The 20355-nt window shown below is 46.8% G+C and overlaps 1 protein-coding gene across 2 annotated transcripts; it reads left to right on the top strand.

The window, feature by feature from the left end:
- Positions 1-281: 281 nt before the first annotated feature.
- SLC5A11 (solute carrier family 5 member 11) lies at positions 282-18744 on the top strand. 2 transcript variants are annotated; one of them, XM_075318279.1, is made up of 16 exons: positions 282-470; positions 3403-3570; positions 4014-4085; positions 4319-4423; positions 6859-6918; positions 7005-7109; positions 8783-8888; positions 8967-9047; positions 10920-11125; positions 14902-15037; positions 15130-15237; positions 16850-17000; positions 17074-17242; positions 17526-17741; positions 17859-17997; positions 18221-18744. In XM_075318279.1, exons 2-16 carry the CDS (start codon positions 3448-3450, stop codon positions 18430-18432), a joined length of 1989 nt encoding a protein of 662 aa, XP_075174394.1. In that variant the 5' UTR covers positions 282-470; positions 3403-3447; the 3' UTR covers positions 18433-18744. The 2 variants fall into 2 exon arrangements, with proteins under 2 accessions (XP_075174394.1, XP_075174393.1); XM_075318278.1 differs by lacking the exon at positions 4319-4423 and having other exon boundaries at positions 283-470.
- The last annotated feature ends 1611 nt before the right edge of the window (positions 18745-20355 follow it).

Genomic DNA, 20355 nt, shown 5'->3' with positions numbered 1-20355 from the left:
GTAGATGACACAGGATCCACCATTCACAATAGGTGATGTCACAGCTCACCTCTCCCCTCACAGAGCATACTCACCACACTCTCCCATAGAAGTCAATGATTCCTTTCCAGGCTGCTGGTATCTGTTGTTCATCTGACCGCCGTCATAATCAAGTGCAGAATATAGAATAAAAAATTAATAATGAGAAAATAAACACAGATTAGAACGGAAGGGAGAAATCTAGGTGACGAGTGTCATCCCGATCATTTCATGCCCAGGTGATAGGAGCCACCTCCCCGAATGCGAGGACACCTCTGTGGGCATTGCCAGCCTGGCACGCGTGGCACAGCCGTCTCCCCACTCCTCCATTCTTACTGTTTAACCACAGGCTCACACTTTGGAGTTTGACCCCAGCTGCGGCGTCCCTCCAGGAGCTCCTCTGCTTTCTCCTTATGTCCTGGGTCTGCGGAGACGCATCAAGCTGGCACCCGGTAAGCACCAAATACCGATTCCAGATGGGACGTGTATTGTGTTGTATTGTGGGACATCGCCCTCCTCTGCCCGGGGGGGACGTGTTATAGGGCTGCGGCTGTGACGGGGCAGAGTCTGCGCTCATAGCTATTACCCAACATAAACAATGATGTTATTACCTTATATCTTCTGTAAATAGTCGCCGACTAATATAAACACTGAGCGCTATTATAACACACTTCTTATATCACTTTCTAAAATAATTGTCTTACAGATCTCTGCTTGCTGGCGGTGAATAGAACCAATGTTTCCAGAGATCTGCCCCCAAAAATATTCAGACCTAAGTCAGCAAAAGGTTTACGTTTCTGAATGTAAAGAAAAAATAAATTCCATTCATCGTCAGTAAGCAGAGATCTTCATCCTGGGATGGAGCGACACTTAAGTGCTCATTAGATTACATAGTGATTGTCTAAACTCCCTGAGTACACATAGGTGTAAATTACAATTTTCCGATTCCCTGCAGTCATCACTAGAGGGCGATCACTGCAGAGAAAGGGAAAAAAGGGACTTTTAAACTTTTTATTCTGTTCTTGCAATTTATTTAGAAATGTGCACTAATTATCAGATCTGTGGCATCTTTTCGTGGCATAAACATGATGCAGTAAAGATGGCGCCATAGAGGCAGCACATGGGGTCCGGCATTTAACTGCTGCCCCTGCTTGTCAGGAAACATTAATAGCGATTACCTTCAACAGCCACTAGAGGGAGCTCACTGCATACAGATTTATACTTTCGCTTTGAGTTCAGTACTAACTGTAAAATATAAATGCCATGTGCTCCCTCTAGTGGAAACTTCAGGAAATCAGAATTATGTAATTTATCAAGTCTGAAAAAACAGATTGTCTATGAGCTCAATACACCTACAGGAGGTTTTTTGACCTTTTATACTACATCCATATACATTAACATGAACACTTTACCTCCAGAGTCCAGAGGTGGCGGCTTATACTACTCCATCCAACGTTCAACATTGTGCTTGATGTACACCTCGGCATTGGGCTTGGTGATGTACGGCTCGGCATTGTGCTTGGTGATGTACGGCTCGGCATTGTGCTTGGTGATGTACGGATCGGCATTGTGCTTGGTGATGTACGGCTCGGCATTGTGCTTGGTGATGTACGGCTCAGCATTCTGCTTGGTGATGTACAGCTCGGCATTGTGCTTGGTGATGTACGGATCGGCATTGTGCTTGGTGATGTACGGCTCGGCATTGTGCTTGGTGATGTACGGCTCGGCATTGTGCTTGGTGATGTACGGCTCGGCATTGTGCTTGGTGATGTACGGTTCGGCATTGTGCTTGGCGGTGTACGGCTCGGCATTGTGCTTGGTGGTGTACGGCTCGGCATTGTGCTTGGTGATGTACGGTTCGGCATTGTGCTTGGTGATGTACGGTTCAGCATTGTGCTCGGTGATGTACGGCTCGGCATTGTGCTTGGTGATGTATGGCTTGGCATTGTGCTTGGTGATGTACGGCTCGGCATTGTGCTTGGTGATGTATGGCTCGGCATTGTGCTTGGTGATGTACGGCTCGGCATTGTGCTTGGTGATGTACGGCTCGGCATTGTGCTTGGTGATGTACGGCTCGGCATTGTGCTTGGAGATGTACGGCTCGGCATTGTGCTTGGTGATGTAGGGCTCGGCATTGTGCTTGGTGATGTACGGCTCGGCATTGTGCTTGGTGATGTACAGCTCGGCATTGTGCTTGGTGATGTACGGCTCGGCATTGTGCTTGGTGATGTACAGCTCGGCATTGTGCTTGGTGATGTACAGCTCGGCATTGTGCTTGGTGATGTACGGCTCGGCATTGTGCTTGGTGATGTACGGCTCGGCATTGTGCTTGGTGATGTATGGCTCGGCATTGTGCTTGGTGATGTACAGCTCAGCATTGTGCTTGGTGATGTCCGGCTCGGCATTGTGCTTGGTGATGTATGGCTCGGCATTGTGCTTGGTGATGTACGGCTCGCATTGTGCTTGGTGATGTATGGCTCGGCATTGTGCTTGGTGATGTCCGGCTCGGCATTGTGCTTGGTGATGTATGGCTCGGCATTGTGCTTGGTGATGTACGGCTCGGCATTGTGCTTGGTGATGTATGGCTCGGCATTGTGCTTGGTGATGTCCGGCTCGGCATTGTGCTTGGTGATGTATGGCTCGGCATTGTGCTTGGTGATGTACGGCTCGGCATTGTGCTTGGTGATGTACGGCTCAGCATTGTGCTTGGTGATGTCCGGCTCGGCATTGTGCTTGGTGATGTACGGCTCGGCATTGTGCTTGGTGATGTATGGCTCTGCATTGTGCTTGGTGATGTATGGCTCGACATTGTGCTTGGTGATGTATGGCTCGCATTGTGCTTGGTGATGTATGGCTCGCATTGTGCTTGGTGATGTACGCTTGGCATTGTAATTGGTGATGTATGGCTGAAGCTGCAGTCATGAAGCCCCCGGCTGGTGCAGTGTTTGGGCTGATGTTACCAGAGGAGGTCTGGACTCTGAAGTTATGGGGTCAGCAGAGCGGTGGTGACTTTTCTGCCCTCTGCTCCTCCGCCCTCGGCCCCCGCTCTGTAACATTACGGGGTCTCCACTCTGTGGCTAAGTTCCTCTGGTTTCTTCCACTTCAATACTATCAGTCACAGGTGTTGGGGGAGATTAGAAGGAAGAAATGTCATGAATGGACTTGTTACACCGGTGACTGTGGTGTAATACCGCACACGTCCTGTGCATTAAGGGGGCGCTGTCACTGGGATAAAGCAGGCGGGGTCTCTCACTATCCCTTTAAGTGTCTTATCTCCTGTGTGGATTCCCGTCACACCTAATGACCCACTTTCACCTGATTACAACACAGCTCAGATTAACCCATGATTTACTGGTGTCATGTTCTCCTTCCTCCGATTTTCAGCTTTGATGCAGATTATCCCGAATTATCAGCTGCGTTCCCCGAAGAATGGAGTCCACCACCCCCCAGAATAACGGGACGGGGGACCCTTTCCCCAAAAAGTCGCTGGAAGTTGTGGACATTGTGGTTCTCGTCTTGTACTTTGTATTTGTGCTGGGAGTCGGATTGTGGGTAAGGAAGCCCTTTCCTGATCAGATTTCTAAACGTCTGTACCTTTAAAGGGTGTGTATACTTTTGCAACCATTTTTCATGCTCCACTGCTGCTAAAAAAAACCTGCGAATAATCTCCATCCGTTTTGTGTATACAGCTCCCATGTAAACGCATGTCTCCTTGGTTACAGGCCATAAATAATCCCTCTGCAATCTGATCCTGTGCTCGTGTGTATGTAGGTAAGAAACAATGGGAGGCGGAGTCTACAGGATCAGACTACACAGGATGTATTTGTAGTCTGTTACCATGGAAACACATAGAGGTGCACAGGAGCTGAGTACACAAAACGGTAGAGTTTAATTAAGGCTATATGGAACGTTTCTGTAACGTTTAGATGTATTGAAGCAATGATAAGTGATAAGAAAACTCTAAGCACTAAGAAATCTTATATTCTCTCCTCCAGTCTATGTGGCGCACAAAGAGGAACACGGTGAAGGGATATTTCCTGGCAGGGAAGGACATGGTATGGTGGCCTGTAAGTATCCACCATGTTTTATGAAGACGATGCATAAAACAGTGCCACTCATATCCTCAGGTTGTGACTGGTAGTGCAGCAATTAATTGAATGGGGCTGAGCAGCATTACCAGACACAACCTGAGGACAAGAGTGGCGCTATTTCATTCATAATGGCTGATGAATTGCTATAGTCATGTATCATATATATAAATATATATATATATATATATAATCTATCTATCTGTCTGCAGGTAGGGGCCTCCTTGTTTGCCAGTAATGTGGGCAGCGGCCATTTCATTGGCCTGGCAGGATCAGGAGCAGCGTCAGGAATTGCAGTCAATGCCTATGAGTGGAACGTAAGTACCGGACCGGAAGCGCGACACCATGTATCACCAATATGACCATTGCCTGAGCCAAGAAACCAACCACAGGAGTGCAGCTCTGGAGTATAATACAGGAGGTAACTCAGGATCAGTAATGTAATGTATGTACACAGTGACTGCACCAGCAGAATAGTGAGTGCAGCTCTGGAGTATAATACAGGAGGTAACTCAGGATCAGAACAAGTAATGTATGTACACAGTGACTGCACCATCAGAATAGTGAGTACAGCTTTGGAGTATAATACAGGAGGTAACTCAGGATCAGAACAAGTAATGTATGTACACAGTGACTGCACCATCAGAATAGTGAGTACAGCTTTGGAATATAATACAGGAGGTAACTTGAGCCTGGTGGTGCGGTCAAGTACGTAGATGACGCCTGTGCCTGGTGGTGCGGTCGGGTACGTAGATGACGCTTTTACCTGGTGGTGCGGTCAGGTACATATATGATGCCTGTGCCTCATGGAGCGGTCAGGTAAGTAGATGACGCCTGTGTCTGGTGGTGCGGTCAGGTACGTAGATGAAGCCTGTGCCTGGTGGTGCGGTCAGTTACATAGATGACTCCTGTGCCTGGTGGTGCAGTCAGGTATGTAGATGACGCCTGTGTCTGGTGGTGTGGTCAGGTACATAGATGACGCCTGTGCCTGGTGGTGCGGTCAGGTACGTAGATGACGCCTGTCCGGTGGTGCGGTCAGGTACGTAGATGACGCCTGTGTCTGGTGGTGCGGTCAGGTACGTGGATGACGCTTGTGTCTGGTGGCGCAGTCAGGTATGTAGATGGCGCCTGTGTCTGGTGGCGTGGTAAGGTACGTAGATGACGCCTGTGCGTGGTGGCATGTTCAGGTACGTAGATGACGCCTGTGCCTGGTGGTGTGGTCAGGTACGTAGATGACGCCTGTGTCTTGTGGTGCGGTCAGGTATGTAGATGAAGCCTGTGCCTGGTGGTGCGGTCAGCTACGTAGATGACTCCTGTGCCTGGTGGTGCAGTCAGGTATGTAGATGACGCCTGTGTCTGGTGGTGTGGTCAGGTACATAGATGACGCCTGTGCCTGGTGGTGCGGTCAGGTACGTAGATGACGCCTGTCTGGTGGTGCGGTCAGGTACGTAGATGACGCCTGTGTCTGGTGGTGCGGTCAGGTACGTGGATGACGCTTGTGTCTGGTGGCGTGGTAAGGTACGTAGATGACGCCTGTGTGTGGTGGCGTGGTCAGGTACGTAGATGACGCCTGTGCCTGGTTATGTGGTCAGGTACGTAGATGATGCCTGTGTCTGGTGGTGCGGTCAGGTACGTAGATGACGCCTGTGCCTGCTGGTGCGGTTAGGTATGTAGATGACACCTGTGCCTGGTGGTGCAGTCAGGTACGTAGATGACGTCTGTGCCTGGTGGTGCGGTCAGGTATGTAGATGACGTCTGTGCCTGGTGGTGCGGTCAGGTATGTAGATGACGCCTGTGTCTGGTGGTGCGGTCAGGTACGTAGATGACGCCTGTGCCTGCTGGTGCGGTTAGGTATGTAGATGACACCTGTGCCTGGTGGTGCAGTCAGGGACGTAGATGACGTCTGTGCCTGGTGGTGCGGTCAGGTATGTAGATGACGTCTGTGCCTGGTGGTGCGGTCAGGTATGTAGATGACGCCTGTGTCTGGTGGTGCGGTCAGGTACGTAGATGATGCCTGTGGCTGGTGGTGTGGTCAGGTACGTAGATGACGCCTGTGTCTGGGGGTGTGGTCAGGTACGCAGATGACGCCTGTGTCTGGGGGTGTGGTCAGGTACGTAGATGATGCCTGTGGCTGGTGGTGTGGTCAGGTATGTAGATGACGCCTGTGTCTGGGGGTGTGGTCAGGTACGTAGATGATGCCTGTGGCTGGTGGTGTGGTCAGGTATGTAGATGACGCCTGTGTCTGGGGGTGTGCTCAGGTACGCAGATGACGCCTGTGTCTGGGGGTGTGGTCAGGTACGTAGATGACGTCTGTGGCTGGTGGGGTGGTCAGGTACGTAGATGACGTCTGTGGCTGATGGTGTGGTCAGGTATGCAGATGACGTCTGTGGCTGGTGGTGTGGTCAGGTATGTAGATGATCTCTGTGCCTGGTGGTGTGGTCAGGTATGTAGAGGTAGAAGGATGAGAATCCTGACTCCTGGACGCCTGTTAATGGTTATGAAGCCGGGCTCTGTCTGCGTTTCCGTTGGTTCTGACCTGTTACCCCATTAGTTATTTCTGGTTGCTGAGTGTTCAGTGCTGAGGACAATGTTAACAAGTTCTTGATAATATAATATATCGCAGCGTGCTGTGAAGCGTTCCGGCTAATCAGTCCTGATCGCAGGCGGCACCTGCAGGTCACAATTCTCATTGCCATCGATGTGTTATGTGGAAATGTTAACAAACGACATTAACCTCTCGCTCCCCACACAGGGCCTCTTCTGTGTCTTGGTGTTGGCCTGGTTGTTTCTCCCTATTTATTTATCAGCCGGGGTAAGAAATCAGATTCTATCGATATTACACCACTTGTACAGTAATGTCAGTGACAACGTCCCCTCACCTCTGCGTCTTATATCCAGGTCACCACCATGCCCGAGTATCTGCAGAGGCGATTCGGAGGAAAACGGATCCAGATTTATCTCTCCATCCTCTACCTGTTCATCTATATATTCACGAAGATCTCCGTAAGATTCCAGAACGTGATCAAGTGCGCGGCGATAAGAGGCAGAAAGCTGCAAGAATCACAGCACGCCTCCTCCTTCTAAACCACACCCATATATAAGCCACACCCCACTCTAATAAACCATGATCCCTCCTAATCAACCACAACCGCATATAAGCCACACCCCATTCCAATAAATTACTACATTCCTTATAAAGCACACCCCATTCAAATAAACCACACCCCCATATAAATAAACCACACCCCTCAAACCACACCCCCATATCAACCACACCCCATATAAATAAACCACACCATCAAATCACACCCCCATATCAAAAACACCCCATATAAATAAACCACACCATCAAACCACACCCCATTCAAATAAACCACACCCCATTCAAATAAACCACACCCAACATAAACCACACCCCATTCAAATAAACCAAACCCCTCAAGCCACACATCATTCAAATAAACCACACCCTTCAAACCACACCCCCATATAAACCACACCCCATATAAATAAACAACACCCACCAAACCACACCCTATATAAACCACACACCATTCAAATAAACCACACCCCTCAAACCACACCCCAACATAAACCACACCCCATTCAAATAAACCACACCCCATTCAAATAAACCACACCCCATTCAAACCACACCCCATATAAATAAACCACACCCACCAAACCACACCCCATATATCCACACCCCATTCAAATAAACCACACCCCTCAAACCACACCCCAACATAAACCACACTCCATTCAAATAAACCACACCCATCAAACCACACCCCAATATAAACCACACCCCATTCAAATAAATCACTCCCTTCATAACACCCAACATATAAACACACCTCATTCCAATAAACCATTGTCCTCTCTTTATAAACCACACCCCATTCCAATAAACCACACCCTTTTTAACACACCCACATATAAACCACACCCCATTCCAATAAACCACGCCCCCTCCTTATAAACCACACCCCATTCTAACAAAAAATGCACCCTCCTAAAACCACACCCACAGATAAGCTACGCCCCATTCCAATAAACCATTGTTCTCCCCTTACAAACCACACCCCATTCCAATAAATCACACCCCTTCTTAAAAATCACACCCACATATAATCTACACCCCATTCTAATAAACCATGCCCCCTCCTTATAAACCACACCCACATGTAAATAAACCGCTCTCTATTCCAGTAAACCATCTCCTATAGACTATATCTACACATCTGAATAAGCTCCGCCCTTCCTTATGAGCCACACCCACTACAATAAACCACCCTTATTTTCATAAACTACTCATATATAATAGAGCAAGTCCCATTTTTGTTGAAATGTAAAAAAAAAATAAAAATCACAGACACTCATAGTTCAAAGCACCAAATTTTGTCTTTGTTCCCTACATCAGAGGGAGGGGGCGAGTACAAGTCAGAGCTCTGGTTTCTGTTTTCACAGTGCCGATCCCCTGCATAACCCATATGGTTAAATGATATACATGCAGTTACCACTAGAGGGAGCTCACTGCTCACGGTTCATACATTGAACCAGTATACAGTGAGCTCCCCCTAGTGGTGACTGGAGGGATGCAGAAAGTTATCACTTGGGTCTATGTGTGCAGTAGACTTGGATTTCTCTTTAGGTCTCATGTTCTGCCTTCTCAGGTGGACATTTACGCTGGCGCACTGTTTATCCAGCAGGCTCTGCACTGGGACCTCTATGTGGCGGTGATCGGGTTGCTTGTCATCACTGCGATCTATACTGTGGCGGGTGAGTTGTATAAATCCTTTAAGTCTTGAAGGCAGATTACAATGGATTAATATTGGTTCTGATCCGCTGTCATTGCAGGAGGCCTGGCCGCCGTCATCTACACAGACACACTGCAGACCGTCATCATGATCATCGGCGCTCTTATTCTCATGGTCTTTAGTACGTCTATCATGTGTGCAAACCTTTCCTTGCCTAATACTTTTCACAGCTGAAGGTTTGTTACAGTTGTAGCTAGTCTAGACAATCCTAATTTAGCTACACAGTTTGGTTTCCAGACTGATTCATTTTACCTTCACTGATACATTGTAACAAGCAATCAGCTGCAGAGAGATACTCTTGTAGCAAAGCCTCAGCTATAAAAAGTATTAGGCTGTATCTTTACATTGTATCTTTACTGTCCATATGTACATATATTACAGTCATAGCCAAAAGTGTTGGCACCCCTAAAGTTGTTCCAGAATATGAAGTATTTTTCCCAGAAAATTATTGCACTTACACAATTTGTTACACAGAGATAAAAGGGGCAAATTGGACATAATTTCACAAAGAAAAAACAAAAGTTGGAAAAATTGTTGCCACCTTTCCAAAATTGTGGGTAAACAACTTTGTTTCAAGCATGCAATGCTCATTCACACTCACCTGGGGCAAATAACAGGAGTGGGCAATATGGAAATCACACCTGCAACCAGATAAAAAGGGGAGAAGTTGACTCAATCTTTGCATTGTGTGTGCCACACTGAGCATGGAGAACAAAAAATAACTGTCTGAGGACTTGAGAACCAAAATTGTTGAAAAATATCAACAACCTCAAGGTTACAAGTCCATCTCCAGAGATCTTGATGTTCCTTTGTCCAGTGTGCAACATAATCAAGAAGTTTACAACCCATGGCACTGTAGCTTATCTCCCTGGACGTGGACTGCAGAGAAAAATTGATGAAAGGTTAAAACGCAGGAAACTCTAGATCATGGATAAGCCCCAATCAAGTTTTAAAGAAATTCAAGCAATCCTACAGGCTCACGAAGGATCAGTGTCAGCGAGAACTATTCGTACACATTTGAATGAAATGAATAGCTATGGAGGAGACCCAGGAGGACCCCACTACTGAGAGGAGAGAAAAAAAGCCAAAATGTACGTGAGTCAATAAAATCCTTATGGGAAAGCGTCTTGTGGACAGATGAGGCCAAGATAGAGCTTTTTGGTAAAGCACATCATCCTACTGTTTACTGAAAATGGAATGAGGTCTACAAAGAGAAGAACACAGGACCTACAGTCACACATGGTGGAGGTCAGAGATGATTTGGTTGTGTTCCTGCCTCTGGCACTGGTGGCCCTGACTGTGTGCAAGGCATCATGAAATCTGAAGATTACCAGAGGATTTTGGGTGGCAATGTAGTGCCCAGTGTCAGTATGCTTGTTGTGCATCCTAGATCAGGGGTCTTCCAGCAGGACAATGACCCCAAACACTTCAAGAAGCCCCAGAAATGGAAGGAAACAAAGTGCTGGAGAGTTCTGAAGTGGCCGCAATGAGTCCGGATCTAAATCCCAATGACACCTGTGAAGAGATCGGAGAATTGCTGTTGTGAGAAGAGAAGACGCCTTCAAAGATGAAAATCCTGGAGCAGATTATAAAGAAGAGTCCGAGATTCCCGGTGAGAGGAGTAAGAAGCTGTGGACGGTTATAGGAGGCGACTGATTGCAGGGATTTATTCCAGAGGATGTGCAACCAAACATTACGTTGACGGGGACAACAATTATGTCCGAACCATTTTTGTATATAATCTTTGCACATGTTCATTAGATGCTTCGACGTTCCTAATGTAAATGTCAATTTTCTGAAACCACAGGAAATTTGAGTCTAAGGAAGACCCAGTGGCCAATGTGAGAACTGCAGGATTTCTCATTTATATTTTTAATCATTGCTATTGCAAATACACAACTGTGCATGTAACATAAAACACTGATTTATGTAATTTTTTGATAAAAACCTTTAAGGTGGACACTTGTGCACTAATTTACTGATTTTCACTTAGGCTTCATAGAGGTCGGTGGATATACAGCTCTGGAGGAGAAATATTTTACTGCGATCCCATCAAGTCACATAGAGAACAGCAGCTGTGGGATTCCTAGAGAAGACGCATTTCACATCTTCAGAGACCCGGTCTATTCTGATCTGCCATGGCCTGGTGTCCTGGTGGGCATGACCATTCCATCCATCTGGTACTGGTGCACTGATCAGGTACGTGTGGTGCAGCTCACTTCCCTAATGGTGGCTGTATAAATAGATATTCGGTGAGCTCCCCCTAGTGGTGGCTGTATAAATCTGTATGTAGTGAGCTCCCTCTAGTGGTGGCTGTATAAATCTGTATCTAGTGAGCTCCCTCCAATGATGGCTGTATAAATCTGTATGTAGTGAGCTCCCCCTAGTGGTGGCTGTATAAATCTGTATGTAGTGAGCTCCTCCCAATGGTGGCTGTATAAAGCTGTATGTAGTGAGCTCCCCCTAGTGGTGGCTGTATAAATCTGTACGTAGTGAGCTCCTCCCAATGGTGGCTGTATAAAGCTGTATGTAGTGAGCTCCCCCTAGTGGTGGCTGTATAAATCTGTATGTAGTGAACTCCCCCTAGTGGTGGCTTTATAACTCTGTACATAGTGAGCTCTTCCCAATGGTGGCTGTATAAAGCTGTATGTAGTGAGCTCCCCCTAGTGGAGGCTGTATAAATCTGTACGTAGTGACCTCCTCCCAATGGTGGCTGTATAATGCTGTATGTAGTGAGCTCCCCCTAGTGGTCGCTGTATAAATCTGTATACAAAGAGCTCCCCTTAGTGGTGGCTGTATAAATCTGTATGCAGTGAGCTCCCTCTAGTGGTGGCTTTATAAATCTGTATGTAGTGAGCTCCCTCCAATGCTGGCTGTATAAATCTGTATACAGTGAGCTCCCCCTAGTGGTGACTGTATAAATCTGTATACAGTGAGCTCCCCCTAGTGGTGGCTGTATAAATCTGTATACAGTGAGCTCCCTCTAGTGGTGGCTGTATAAATCTGTATGTAGTGAGGTCCCTCCAACGCTGGCTGTATAAATCTGTATGTAGTGAGCTCCCCCTAGTGATGGCTGTATAAATCTGTATGTAGTGAGCTCCCTCCAATGCTGGCTGTATAAATCTGTATACAGTGAGCTCCCCCTAGTGGTGGCTGTATAAATCTGTATACAGTGAGCTCCCTCTAGTGGTGGCTGTATAAATCTGTATGTAGTGAGGTCCCTCCAACGCTGGCTGTATAAATCTGTATGTAGTGAGCTCCCCCTAGTGATGGCTGTATAAATCTGTATGTAGTGAGCTCCCTCCAATGCTGGCTGTATAAATCTGTATACAGTGAGCTCCCCCTAGTGGTGGCTGTATAAATCTGTATACAGTGAGCTCCCCCTAGTGGTGGCTGTATAAATCTGTATACAGTGAGCTCCCTCTAGTGGTGGCTGTATAAATCTGTATGTAGTGAGCTCCCCCTGGTGGTGGCTGTATAAATCTGTATACAGTGAGCTCCCCCTAGTGGTGGCTGTATAAATCTGTATACAGTGAGCTCCCTCTAGTGGTGGCTGTATAAATCTGTATGGAGTGAGCTCCCTCCAATGATGGCTGTATAAATCTGTATGTAGTGAGCTCCCCCTACTGGTGGCTGTATAAATCTGTATGTAGTGAGCGCCTTCTAGTGCTGACTGTATAAATCAGTAGGTAGTGAGCTCCCTCCAATGATGGCTGTATAAATCTGTATGTAGTAAGCTCCCCCTAGTGGTGGCTGTATAAATCTGTATGTAGTGAGCTCCCTCTAGTGGTGGCTGTATAAATTCATATTGTGAGTTCCCCCCAGTGTTGGTATTATAAATCTGTATATCATACTATGAAGAAAAAAGACATGGATCGCACATCCCAAAAATACATTGATCTAAAGCCGCTAGGCAAAAAATTAAATAGAACATGAGGTTCTTTTGTTACCATTCTGATCAGATTGTATTAAGCCCACTGCCACGTCACGGCAAACCTCTTGAGTGGGTCCCTAACCTGACCTTTTTGTGTGGCACTGTGCACTGACCACCGCCGCAGCGACAAAACGCCAGCAGGGCGGGCGACCTGGTGCCTCACAGCACCCATGCTGCAAGGCGAAGCCCCCAAGGCTCCAGGCCGCGCCGCCCCACTGACACGACACCACCACGACAGCAGCCACCACACAGCACCAGCACACAGTGAGAGGAGCTGTGCACTCACCTCCCACTGGCTCCCATGTGTGAACTGGGAGCAAAAAGAAGGCTGGCCCCTCTTGCAGTCTCCTCTCTTTTTCTTCATAGTATGGTATTTATATCAGGCTATCCCCCTCTTTTTTTGCTTGGATCTGCACTCTCCCCATTTGACACAGGTGTTTTTAATCAGCAGGAGACTGCAAGAGGGGCCAGCCTTCTTTTTGCTCCCAGTTCACATATGGGAGCCAGTGGGAGGTGAGTGCACAGCTCCTCTCACTGTGTGCTGGTGCTGTGTGGTGGCTGCTGTCGTGGTGGTGTCGTGTCAGTGGGGCGGCGCGGCCTGGAGCCTTGGGGGCTTCGCCTTGCAGCATGGGTGCTGTGAGGCACCAGGTCGCCCGCCCTGCTGGCGTTTTGTCGCTGCGGCGGTGGTCAGTGCACAGTGCCGCACAAAAAGGTCAGGTTAGGGACCCACTCAAGAGGTTTGCCGTGACGTGGCAGTGGGCTTAATACAATCTGATCAGAATGGTAACAAAAGAACCTCATGTTCTATTTAATTTTTTGCCTAGCGGCTTTAGATCAATGTATTTTTGGGATGTGCGATCCATGTCTTTTTTCTTCATAGTATGGTATTTAAATCTGTATATAGTGAGCTCTTCCTAGTGGTGGCTGTATAAATCTGTATTCAGTGAGCTCCCCTAGTGGTGGCTGTATAAATCTGTATGCAGTGAGTTCCCCCTAGTGGTGGCTGTATAAAGCTGTATGTAGTGAGCTCCCCCATTGGTGGCTGTATAAAGCTGTATGACGTGAGCTCCCTTTAATGGTGGCTGTATAAAGCTGTAGGATGTGAGCTCCATCTAGTGGTGGCTATATAAAGCTGTATGTACCATCTCCTCTTAGTGGCGGCTGCACAATCTTTATGCAATGAACTCCCTCTAGTGATGGATTTATAAATCTATATGTAGTAGGCTTCCCCCCAGAAGTTGCTGTAAAAATCTGCATGCAGTGAGCTTCCATTAATAGTGGCTCTATAAATCTGTATGCAGAGAGCTCCCCCTAATGGTGACTGTATAAATCTATATACAGTGAGCTCCCCCTAATGGTGACTGTATAAACCTCTATACAGTGAGCTTCCTCTAGTGTTTCCTGAATAAATCTGTATGTAGTAAACTCTCCCTAATAGCTACTGTATAAATCTGTATACAGGGAGCTCCCTCTATTGGTGGCTTTATAAATCTGAATGCAGTGAGCGCCTCCTAATGGAGCCCATATTAATCTGTATGCAGTGAGCTCCCCCTACAGGAGGCTATATAAATCTATATGCACTGAGCTCCTAGTGGTGGCTGTATAAACTGTATGTAGTGAGCTTCACTTAATGGTTACTGTATAAATCTAGAGGGAGCTCCCTCTAGTGGTGGCATTATACGTCTGTATACAGGGAGATCCCTCTAGAGGAGGCTGTATAAATCTGTATGCAGTTTGCTGTCCCTAATGGATTACGATATAAAGCCATATTCAGTGGGCTCCCCCTAGTGGAGGCTACAGGCAGACCAAATGTTATCACTTTTCAAGCCAAAAAAAAAAAAAAAGCTCAACTATTACAGATAATATAAAAATGAATCAGCATATGAATGGTGATATATGTGCTGCGTACTTCATACAGGGCTCGTCCGCAGTGTAAGCTATATAGCGGTTACATTTCCTATAAAGCACTGGACCCGGAGATCTTGGCTCGGATTATAGTGGAATCCCGGTTGGTAAATGTCCATCTTCACTGTGTCCCCAGGTGATTGTCCAGAGATCGCTGTCTGCCAAGAACCTGTCTCACGCGAAGGGCGGCTCCCTATTAGCCGCTTATATCAAGTTCCTGCCCCTGTTTATGATGGTGCTCCCCGGGATGATCAGCAGGGTCCTCTTCACAGGTAAATTCACAGCCACAAGGTTCTGCCATATTTTGGGTTGGGTCTCCAGGATTTTTGGCTCCTAGATATAATTCTTATCCACTTGATATCAGATCAGGTGGCGTGTGCGGATCCCGAACTCTGCAAATCAATCTGTGGAAACCCATCGGGATGTTCCGATATCGCGTACCCCAAGATGGTGATCGAACTACTGCCAACAGGTAATACGGCATCTACAGCAATAGGGGAGTATAGTGAAGGCACTTAGCGGTATACGTGGTAATAGTTCACTTACAGGGTTGTATACACGACTCACAAAAAGTCAGGGATATTTGGCTTTCGGGTGAAATTTCAGGATGATCCTACCATGCTCTCTGACCTTAATGTGACCTTCTCTGACCTTCTGACTGCACACGTCCAACTGCTCAATGTTTCAGGACTTTTTACACAACTTATTGTTCTGTAACAAGGAGCTTAATAAAAAAATTTCACAGCAGGTGTTTGAGCCATGAATCACCCAATACATTTCGGGATTCAATTAGAATTGGAATTAACCAGTCCTCCTCATCATGGGGTTCACATTTTGACATTATGAGACGAAGACGACACCTAACACTTGATCAGCAGGAAGGCTTCAAGCAGGACGCTCTCAGATGGAAGTGGCCACTGAACTTAGAGTGTCACCAGCAGGTTGTGCAGAGACACAGAGAGACTGGGAAAGGCAGAGAAGTGAATGTCATCTGGTCACATCTCACACTGATGACCGCTTCATTGTGATCAATGCCCTGCAGAAATGGATGATGAAAGCCACACAACTCCAGGCACATTTATGGGAAGTGAGAGGTACCAAGTGTCACGTCAGGGCATTCAAAACTGTTTACATCAGCGTGGTATGTGCGCTTGATGACCTGCAAGGTACCTGACTGCACCAATAGGCACAGGCGTCATCTACGCACCCAACCACACCACCAGGTGCAGGCGTCATCTATGCTGGATGAGGGACCAGTGGCCTCAGTGCTGGTCACTGATGAAAGTTGAGCAGAAATGATGGCCACCAACGATGTTGGAGATGTCAAAGAAAGCGCTGTGCATCAGCCACTGTTGTCCTCAGACGAGCCTTTGGTGGTGTTGTTAGTGTGGGCCGGTGTGTCTAGTTAGTACAGAACGCCCTAAGCTGTGTGACTGGTGAAGTGACAGCCCCTACTACTGGAATTACATCATTAATCCAGTCATTGTGCCTCCACATGAACAACACCAGCCTAATCTCATATTCATGGAGGACAATGCTCCATCTCATTGAGGTCACATCATTAGGGAACGGCTGCTGGAGACTGAGGGACCTCAAATGGATCAACTGCACTTTCTCCAGACCTGAATCCCCTAGAAAACCTCTAGGATCAGATGAGTCGCCGTGTAGAGGTCGTCACTCTGTACCCCAGAGCCTCAGTGACCTGAGGGACACCTTCAAGAAGAGTGGGATGCCCCATGACCCTGCAGATAACTCCACTTGTGACCAGCAGGAGGTGTTGTTGTCAGCTGTAATTGATGCTGAAGGCCACAGGACAAGTTATGGAGACACTGATATTTTTGGGGGTAGAGGGGTGTACCACTGGTGTGGGCTTTTGTTTCAATAACTTGTTTGGGATGAGGAAATCCCCATTGCTGCCTTTACTGTAGCAGGAACTTTTACGTGTTACATAATTTTCACCCAAAAACCAAATATCCCTAACTTTTTGTGAGCAATGTATGTGTATTGTACACACATGACCTTAAGTATTGGGGGCTTTTGTTAAAATCTGTAACTACAACTCTCCCTCTGCCTTTCCCCCCTAGGACTGCGGGGTCTGATGATGTCAGTTATGATCGCTGCCCTCATGTCCTCACTGACCTCCATCTTTAATAGCGCCAGCACCATTTTCACCATGGATCTGTGGCGTCACATCCGGCCACGCTCTACAGAGTGGGAGCTGATGATAGTGGGGAGGTAATGGGCTCAGCCTTACAGTTCTGGTCTCTAGGACCACCGTGTCCGTGTACTTAAGTCGTCCTTATTTTAGGGTCTTTGTGCTGGTTCTGGTTGTCGTGTCCATTCTGTGGATCCCCCTGGTCCAGGCCAGCCAAGGTGGTCAACTCTTCATCTATATCCAGTCTATTAGTTCCTACTTACAGCCCCCCGTGGCCGTGGTCTTCATCCTTGGCTGCTTTTGGAAGCGGACCAATGAAAAGGTATGTTGACCATTTTCTACAGTGCTGGGTTTCGTTGGCCCCACTTTTTAATCTGGGGGTTGTCCTACTAATTCAACCCACTCTTGGACATCTCAATGATTGCCAGGACCCACCAGCAAGCAGTTGACTTCTCTAGGGATTCCCACTGGTGGGATACCTCCCAATGATCAATATCAAGGACCACTCCAAATAAAAAATGCCCACCCATGACCATCCTGTCCCAGAACATAACGCAGCCTGTGCCCTCACGCGCTACCTGTGCCATATATCCCATGTTTTCCAGGGGGCGTTCTGGGGCCTGACCATAGGGTTGGTGGTTGGAATCATCCGCATGGTGTTGGACTTCGTCTACAGTGCTCCTCAATGCGACCAGCCGGACACACGGCCGGCGGTGGTGAAGTACATACACTATCTGTATTTCTCTATGATCCTTGCCCTTCTGACCCTGATAGTCGTGGTATTTGTCAGTCTGATGACCAAGCCACCATCCAAGGAAATGGTAAGAGATCCTCCAGATCTGGCCGCCATATTTACATACTTCTTTACTGGAGTAATTAAGAATCCGAAACCTTGACCCCGGTCCTCACTGCTGTGACACATGTCCTTTATCCTTAAGGTCAGTCGTCTAACCTGGTTCACACGTTTTAGTAAAAGAGAAGAAGGCCCAGAAATAAGAGAAGATGTCACAAGCAACAATGTGATCGAGACCCCCACCGAAATCAATCCTCCGGATGTCGGTAGTAACAAGTCTGCAAGTAAGATGTGAAAATAATAGATCCAAGTAATTTTTTTATGAAGGACATTTTCTGTACACAGCTCAAATGTAGAGGTATGCATCTCCATGGTTACAGACTACAAAGCGCTGTGTAGTCTGAGCCTGTAGAAGGTGTTCAATACCCTTTATAAGGGATATAATTAAGTACAATAGTTTTATAACTACCTCCAAGAAACTGTGCATGATCTTATTATCTTCTACAGAACATATACCCTTCACAATCCGCCTTAAGAAAGCCATACTCTGGTTATGTGGGATGGAAAAGAACACGAAAAAGGAGGACGAGACCGAGGTCGCCCCAGAGGAATCCCCTGAAGTTCTGCTCTACGAGAGTCCGACGGTGGCAATGTTCCTGAACGTAAACCTCATTGTCTGCTGCAGCGCTGCCGTCTTCATGTGGGGTTACTTTGGGTAGAGAGGAGTCTTCCTCCCCAATGTTCCTTTTGGGACAGAACACGTTACCCTCCTATGAACTTAAAGGGCTCATGTGAATCAGTCTATCCTCAGGCAACGCTCTACCAGTAGGGACTGCCGGCCCGGCTATTCTTCACAGAGAAGGATGTGAGTCGTGAAGCTAAAGTCGCATGACAAAAATATGGTCTACCAAACTGGAAAAAGCAAACAAACTAAATATACCTAAAAACAGACTGCTTCATAGATGATGGATGTTCCTCTTATTTATGGAAATACCGATACTCAATTTCATAATAAAACCAGTGTCAGGAGTACAAGCTCCAACTGAGGTTCTTCTTTTCAGAAACGGGGGGGGGGGGGGGGGGGAAGATATTTATTTTTTATTGCAAGATGATTTCTTAAATGAATATACAACCATGAAGGGTGTGAGACCATGCTTAGTATCACAGCTCACTGGGTATGAGGCTGTAGAGCTGAAGATCAGCTCGGGGTAGAGGGTCAATACCGACCCCTGTACACTGTCAAGAGTGTCGGCATTGGCCATCAGAACTGAACCACTAAACCTTACAGTCACTGACTTGGGGAAGAGATGGCACCTAAATGGCCTATACACTGGAGATTAAAATTAGAGAACAATGTCTGATCAGTTGCTTTTTTTCAGAGATAATGTAATCTAGATTAATCAACATTTGAAGGTTTTGTGTAAGGGGTACACCATGCCACTAGAACAGTGTTTTACAAAAGATCCAGAAGTTTATGAACCTAAAACCTTTATTTTGCCCAAAACGTGATGTTAACTTGAGAACAGCAATAACTGTAGCACATAGAAAGATAAGTAAATGTTCTGCAGGTGACAACAGTCACAATCAGTAGAACATGTACAGGCCATTGCGTTGAACGACTTTCAGCACATCTGGCCATCACTAGGCTCTCACTGCTCTGGTGGTATTTTGGCCCACTCTTCTTCCACAGTTCTTTCACAGTTGGAAGTTTCTTGGCCATAACTTTGTCCCCAAGGATTTTCCAGAGGTTTTCTACTGGGTTTAGATCAGGACTCTGGGCGGCCATTTCATTGTTTCAATGTTTTATGCTTACCCGGTTTGTTGTGTGATAGGGGGCATTGTCCTGCATGAAAATTGCTGCTGATTGATGAATGCAAGTAAGGAGCCACGTGTTGTGAAGAAGGTTCTGATCCACACATGCATTCACTCTGCCATGTAGCTGTATGAGAAGTCCAACTCCTGTTGCAGAAAACATTCCCCAAACCATGACCCTTCCTCCACCGCCTTTCACTGACATCTTAACACACTTTAGGTTCAGTCTTTCCCAAGTTTGTTGATGAACATAATGTTTCCCATCAGACACAAATAAATTAAACTTACTTTTATCACTAAAATGAACTGTGGCCACTTCTCTGTCCACACAACATGCTCCTCACCAAAGGGAAAATTTAGCTTTTTAGCTTTTTTTTTTTCTGCAGCGAAAAGCTTAGTCACTGCAGAGAGGGCTTTCAGTCCAAATGCTCTTAAACGTCGTGACACTGTATGACGAGACAGATCCTTACCCAGTTCAGTGCTGAACCGGACAGCAATTTCAGCTGCAGTGTAGAAACAATTACATATGGAGATTCCCCGCATTATCCTGTCCTCTTTTGTGAGGGCAACCAGCCTTCTTGGGGGGCATGAATGCGTTTGTGATGTTGTAAAGATACAATATTCTCAAAATCACAGACTTGGAACAACCAACTTCTCTTGCTTTGACTGATAGGATCACCCTTTTGGCCTTCATCTCTGGGCAACCTGCTGCTGGAGGGTTTCAGTCACTTTGGAATGGTAAAGTCAGTGCAAACTGTAAAGTTACCATGCGACAGGGCATTTTCTGTTGGAAATGTTATATCCACATGATGCCTGGACACGACATTGTA

Source organism: Anomaloglossus baeobatrachus, chromosome 7 (assembly GCF_048569485.1).
Source record: "Anomaloglossus baeobatrachus isolate aAnoBae1 chromosome 7, aAnoBae1.hap1, whole genome shotgun sequence".
Taxonomy (NCBI): domain Eukaryota; kingdom Metazoa; phylum Chordata; class Amphibia; order Anura; family Aromobatidae; genus Anomaloglossus; species Anomaloglossus baeobatrachus.
Note: the sequence above shows the minus strand (reverse complement) of the source record. Positions and strands in the feature narration are given on the sequence as shown.